General features: G+C 65.8%; 2 protein-coding genes across 2 annotated transcripts in view; both read left to right on the top strand.

Moving 5' to 3' along the window:
- MNEG_2995 (Tetratricopeptide repeat protein 30B) overlaps positions 1-1,011 on the top strand; it is a gene marked incomplete at both ends in the record, with an annotated part of 4,173 nt that extends 3,162 nt beyond the window's left edge. The window contains 2 exons of the mRNA XM_014048532.1: positions 230-394; positions 673-1,011. Of these exons, the coding sequence (XP_013903986.1) occupies positions 230-394; positions 673-1,011 (504 nt within the window). The remainder of the gene's footprint in view (positions 1-229; positions 395-672) is intronic.
- Positions 1,012-2,361: 1,350 nt separating this feature from the next.
- MNEG_2994 (hypothetical protein) lies at positions 2,362-5,736 on the top strand (the record flags this gene model as incomplete). The annotated part of the gene is made up of 6 exons (XM_014048531.1): positions 2,362-2,844; positions 3,090-3,392; positions 3,589-3,771; positions 3,973-4,389; positions 4,570-4,695; positions 4,882-5,736. 6 exons carry the CDS (start codon positions 2,362-2,364, stop codon positions 5,734-5,736), a joined length of 2,367 nt encoding a protein of 788 aa, XP_013903985.1.
- Between the last annotated feature and the right edge of the window lie 744 nt (positions 5,737-6,480).

Genomic DNA, 6,480 nt, shown 5'->3' with positions numbered 1-6,480 from the left:
TGTGTGTGTGTGTGTGTGTGTGTGTGTGTGTGTGTGCGCGCACATGTGTGTGTGTTGTGTGAGCGTGTGTGTGTGTGTGGGGGGGGGGTGGGTGTGGGTGTGGGTGTGCGCATGAGGAAACCCTTGTGCACAAGGGACCTATCACGGACATGCCTGATTGCTGGCATCCAGGCCGCTCCCCCCTCATGACCTCGCACTGCGCCCCCTGCTCCCCATGCAAACCTGCCAGAATGAGGAGGCGGAGGAGCTGATGCGCCGCGTGGAGGCGGCGGAGGACGCCGCCGACGAGGAGGGCACCAGTGCAGCGCAGGGCCCTGGGGCGCGCGGCGGGGGCAGCAACCACTTGCACCTGGCCATCATTAACCTCGTCATAGGCACCCTGTACTGCTCAAAGGTGAGCGCGAATGGCCGGGGCACTGCCTGTGGCCACGGCTGCGTTGCATTACTGGCTGCCCTTTACCCGCGGGCGGGCGAGCTGCGGTTGGGAGCGTGGCTGCTGTGTGGCTTGCGTTCATCATGCTGCTTGGCTGCTCACCCGCCGAGCCTTGAAGCTGGACCTCCTGCTACAGCATCGTTTGCCAGCCCCCACGACAAACAGAGGCATGCGCCTGAGCCGGACTGCTTCCCGTCCCCGTCCCCGTCGCCCTTCCCCGCTCCCCCCACCTGGCCCAGGGGAATTATGAGTTCGGGGTGTCACGCATCATCAAGTCCCTCGAGCCGCTGCCCTCAAAGCTGTCGACCGACACCTGGTTCTACGCCAAGCGCTGCCTGCTGGCCACTCTGGAGGGCCTGGCAAAGCACACCATCACGTTCAAGGACGCCAGCTGGCAGGAGGTGCAGGCGTTCTTGGAGGCAGCAGAGGCCGCAGGCGCCAAAGTGCCGGCCGCGTTTGCTGGGGCTGGGGCGACGGGAGGCGGGGAGGGCGGCGGGGAGGAGTTGGAGGGCCGCACGGTGGCGGAGGAGGCGCGGCTGCTGCGGTGGCTGCTGCTGCGGCTTGGGGAGCAGCGATAGGGGGTTCTTGGATGTAAATAGCAAGTTCACATGGCTCTGGCTGATGCTTGAATGTCTGATTCAGTGCTGTAAGGATTTCCTTTTGGGATAGCTCCTTGCTTGCAGGCCTCTCATAATGATGAGAGAACAGATGTGATGCTGCTGTGAGCATGCTGCCACAAGCCATGGCCTCTCCCATGGCGGTGACGGCGCCAACGGGGGCGGACATCCGGCTCCGACACCTGCACGCAACGGTGCGCGGTGTGGCGCCTAGCCAGCACCCTCTGCATGATGGGTGCTCGGCTCAGCCCGCACACCTCCCGCGCATCATCATTACGGGTGACCGAGAGCCTGCGCTGGCTCCTGTCCATACCAACCGCTCCTGCGTTGCCGGACTGACGCAACCCCCGGAGGCCGTTCAGGTTTCGATCACAAGCCGTGTGCCAGCAACATGATCATCAACGTCAATACCGTGGCGCTTGCCCTGAGCAAAGTGGGGCAGCTGCCCGCAACAGAAACCAGACTGGGAAGGAAGGGCTGCGCAAACAGATTGTTGATCCTCCCTGCTACCTTCACCTGTCTGGATTTTGAAAGCCACGTGCCGGGCACAGATGGCGCAAACCACACATTTGATGCACATTTCAGGGCCAGCGGTGTGTGGTACTGTATGGCGCACGCTAGTCAAAATGTAGCGCTGACTCCCCCACGCCGCGTGTCTCCAGAATGTGCGTCGCCCAAGTCGCTGATGATAATGCGTCTGGGAGCGTGTTGATTGTTAAGTTTGCTGTCGCGGCTGCCCCGCGAAGATTCTGATGATCTACCGGACAACGGCCAGCCTCGTTTGCGCCTGGGGGAAGTGAAATGACGGTGGCTTTCTATTGCGGCACAAGTAGCTCAACCTGCGAGGGGGATACCCAGCCGCAGCCAAGCAACATGACACATGCACGAACAGCGCCCATGACGCGTCAATAAACGCCTTGCGCCCTTCCCTAGGGACTTCACCATGCACGTGCGTTGTAATTCCAGCTTCAAAACGAGCAAACTGACACTCATACTCACGAACAGCTTCATTCGCACGCCTTTGGCGGGGCACCGTCAGCTCTCACACATCTGTTGTGGTTGACTGCTCTCACTGAAGCGCACACTTGTTGTTATCTTTGCCTAGCTGGCCAGCTCGGGGGCCCAAGCCGGGACTCGCGCAGGGGAGGCCAGGACGCCCCTCCCCGGCGCCTTCCTGCGCCGGGGGCCAGGCCTACTGAATATATAAGCCTTCAACACAGCATTCGCAGCGTCGCCACCCCCAGCAGTGGAAGGGCCTCCGTCGGTGGTATTTAGCCCTCGGGCCTCGCGGCCCTAGCGCAACCACCAGCGATGCCTATGGTGGCGTGCTCTCCCCCAACCGCCTCGAGGAGCCCTGCGCTGCCCATCGGTGCTCGCAGTGGGTCTGCGCGCGTGGCGCGCATCAGCGATGGCGGCGTCGCCAAGCCAGCGGACAGCGGTGCCTCGCCCTTCCGGCCAGCGCCCTGCTTCAGCTTTTCAACGGGCACCACGTCGCGCAGCATGTCAGTCGCATCGACGGGCGGCTCGGCAGCTCGCCCGCCGAGCGGGGCGACGGCAGTCAAGGCCGGCAGCATGCAGTTTGGCTTTGACGTCAAGGCCGACGTGCCGCTTGACGCACGTGCGCCGCCGCTCGCGGCCGCCCTGGGTCCACTGTCTCCGGGCCGCCGCGAGACCAAGCCCAGCCTGCTGAGCATGGCGCTGTCAGACCTGCCCCTGGCCGGATCGCTGTCGTTCGCGGCGCCGTTTGATCTCTATGGGTCGGCGTCGCCGTCGCTCAGCTTTCTGCATGCCCAGGTGCGGTGCGGGTGCTTGCAGGGACAGACATGTTTTTTTCCAGAACCCTCATCGCCACAATATCCGTCGGCCGTGTGTCTCCCCGCCTCGTCGCGGTGCTCGTTGCTCGGACTGGACAGGCGCCAGGCCCGCGCTCACAGCCCCTGTGGGTACTAGGTCACGCCCTTCCCGCACGCCCATGTTTGAAACGTTGCCGCCTCTGCTTGACAAACCCCCTAAACACTCCAAATTTGTCGTCCCATCAGGACCAGCAGCAGCTGGCGGAGCCGGACATGTCGCCGCTCAACGCGCTGGTGCCGCAGCACCCTGTGCTCGACGCGCCCGTCGTGCGCTCGGCGTACGCCGCCGCGTCGCGCGCGCACGCCGGCCAGGTCCGCAAGAGCGGCGAGCCCGTGCTTTCACACTGCCTGGCGACAGCTGCCATCCTGGCCGAGCTCGGGCTGCCCGAGGAGACTGTGGCCGCGGGGCTGCTGCACGACGTGCTGAGTGACACGCGCGTCACGGCCTGCCAGCTGGAGGAGTACGTGCCGCGCTCCTGCGTCGAGCTGGTGCGCGGGCCCCCCCTTCCCCCCTTCTTCGGCGCCTCGAGGCGCACAATCTTTTGGTCACGGCTGGTGGTGACAGCAATGGTGGAATCTGCTCTGCCACTTGCTGGTCGCAATCGCATAATGCGTTTGGTGCGCGTCACGAGGCGGGCGCTTATTTGTGGGGCTCGCCGTCCCCCCCCCCCTGCCTCGTGAACAGGTGGAGAAGGTGACGCGCCTGAGCGAGGTGTCGCAGCTGTATCGCGACAACGCGCACTCCCTTGAGGCGGCCTCCATCCTGGACATGCTGACGTCAATGTCGGACGTGGGCGCGCTGCTCATTAAGCTGGCAGACCGCCTGCACAACATGCGCACGATAGGGTCCCTCGCGCGCTGCAAGCAGGTGTGCAGGCGGGTCAAAGCACGCCCTTTGGTTCCGCTTTTGAACAGCGCGTCTGTGGCAGCAAGGTGTTGAGAATGCGGGCGATCCTGTTGCATATGGCCCGGCGGCACCTTGCCACTCACAGCGCACCAACCGCTGGGCCATCTCACCAACAGCCGGCCCTGCATACCATCCACCGCGCATTGCATTCCACTCACCCAGGTGCGCATGGCGAGCGAGACGCTGGACGTGTTCTCGGTGCTGGCCAACCGCCTTGGCGCGTGGAGCGTAAAGGCGGAGTTGGAGGACCTGGCCTTCAAGACGCTGCAGCCTGAGGACTACGAGGCTGTGTCCGCCGCCGTCGCCGCGCGCACGGCCGCGATCGACCTGCCGATGCGCGTGGCGCAGGTCCGCGCGGCGCTGGCGGCGGCTGGCCTGGAGGTGGTGGATGTCAGCGGCCGCGTGAAGAACATCTACGGCGTGTGGCGCAAGCTGCAGGCCGGGGGCCTGGGCGTGGAGCGCATTGACGAGGTGTACGACGTGGCGGCGCTGAGGGTGGTGGTGCCGCACAAGCACGACTGCTACAGGGCGCTGCGGGAGGTCGAGGGCCTCTGGGCCGCAGTTCCTGGGCGCTTCAAGGTGGGCGGTGCGAGCTTTGGGGGTCCTGGGATCGGCGCGCGCCCTGGGGTCGTTCACGGCCGCAGCACAGCCCAGTTGTGGACAGATGGCTGCGCCTGCATCTTTTTCCGGCTCAGTGGGCCTGCCCAATTTCGTCGCATTTTGTGCAACTCTCATTGTGTCGCCTATCCTCAAACCCAGGATTACATCCGCAACCGCAAGGGCAATGGCTACCAGAGCCTGCACACCAGCGTCACCGCCGCAGCCGGGGATGCCGCAGTGGCGGACGATGTCACAGGCCTGCCTGCAGCGCTCCTGGAGGTCCAGGTGCGCGCTGGGCTGTATGCAGGCTCTCGTGCAAGGCCGTCAGCCTGTGGACCCCCGGCCTTGTGAGTGCACACTGCAGGCTTGCCGCCCTCCCGCCCTAGCCGTGGACCGTCAGACGCGATTCTATCTGCAACCCTCCTGCAATCCTCACATGCAACCAACGCATTCCTCGACATCCCACCCCAGATTCGCACCCCCAAGATGCACTACATTGCGGAGTACGGCTTTGCGGCCCACTGGCGGTACAAGGAGAAGCTGTCCCGCGAGGACCTCTGGCTGGACCGCCTGGTGCAGTGGAAGAAGTGGGTAGCTGCTGAGAAGCTGCGCCTGCGAGACGCAAAGGTCCGCGAGGGCGGCAGCTTGCAGCGCGACGTTGCGATCGCGGCGCTCATTGAGGCGGCCGCAGCCGCTGCATCGGCGGCCGCCTCGCCAGCTGTGGGCTCACCGGCAGCGGTGGCGGCTGCGTACGCTGCGCCGCCATCTGAGCAGCAGCAGCACCACCAGCAGCAGGGGTCGCCTGCGTCGGGCGGCTCGCCGGCCGCAGCTGCAGCTGAGCTGGACGCGCGCTTCATGGCGCGCTTCAGCATCCAGCCCGTGAGCGATGAGGACCTGGAGGCGCACGCTGCCCAGGTGCTGATCAGCGGCCCGCGTGGCGTTCGCGTGGAGGGCGTCCCTGCGCGCTGCACGCTCGCGCAGCTGCTGGCCAGTGGCGCGGTCGCGGCGGCCGAGTCGCGCGGCTGCAGCCTGCGGCTGAACGGCGAGCCGGTGCCGCTGCTGGCGCGGCGGGAGGTTGTGCTGCGTCCGGGTGACCACCTCGCGTTTGTCGAGGAGCCCTGCCTGGTGCCGTCGCGCGCTGGCGGCCGCGTCGCTGCCCCGGCGGCGCCTGCGGCTGCGCCGTCCCTGGTTGTGGGCGCGGACAGCGATGACCTGCCGCCGCTGACGGTGTTCATGCCGGGCCAGTCCACGCCGATGGAGGTGTCGCTTGGCCGCCGGCTCGCGGCGTCGTCGTCGCGGCTGCGGCAGGCAGCCCTTGCTATGTGATGACCCCGGCGCGGGCCCGACGGCGCGGAAGGGGCGCCGGCGGCAGTGGTGGCTGGTCTGCTTTGCCTGTGAGAAATGAGGGCAGCGAGCGCTCAGGCGCCAGCGCGCCACATCACTGGTGGTCGGCAGCAGGGGAGAGGCGGCCTGCGGGGAGGGGCGCCGCTGCTGCGAAACGCGGCAGGCGCCCCTTGCCCTCCCCTCAGACAAGAGTGTCATCTCTCTGACCCTTTGTCGCACAACAGCCGCCTTTGTTTGCTCCCACAGTCTGTTTGTACCTGCGGTGGGCGAATCCAGGCGACGCACTCGACATGTCTGGCCCTTTCATGGTTGGAAGAGGCCGGCCCTCGCTCGCGCTGCCCCGCTGCTGCTGGCCCAATTTGAAAGGCGCAATGCAGCGGCAAGAGGCGCGCTCATCACGACAAGCGACACTGTGCGGCGTCGCAACTGCCCAGGGCTTGAGACTGCCCTCTTTGTTTGAGCTCGTTGGTGACGGTTTGAGGCAGGGAGGGCAGGGAGGGTTGGCGGGAGGGGGTTTGCGGGGGCGTCCGCTTGGCAGAGGGCGCTTTGGCCCAGCTGTTATGGCTAGCGGGGCTTACCCTGCTCTTCCCCCAGGCCGCGCTACCGCAGTTGCCGGCTCCGCTCGGTTTGTGTATTAGTATCTCGACCTCGCGCTTGCGGCCGCCACTGGCACGGTGGCGCATACGCGCGTGTACCCTATGCCACCTCCTTCGCGGGACCACATGA

Source organism: Monoraphidium neglectum (assembly GCF_000611645.1).
Source record: "Monoraphidium neglectum strain SAG 48.87 unplaced genomic scaffold scaffold00360, whole genome shotgun sequence".
Taxonomy (NCBI): Eukaryota; Viridiplantae; Chlorophyta; class Chlorophyceae; order Sphaeropleales; family Selenastraceae; genus Monoraphidium; species Monoraphidium neglectum.
The sequence above is the reverse complement of the archived record's forward strand: the minus strand, read 5'-3'. Positions and strand labels throughout refer to the sequence as shown.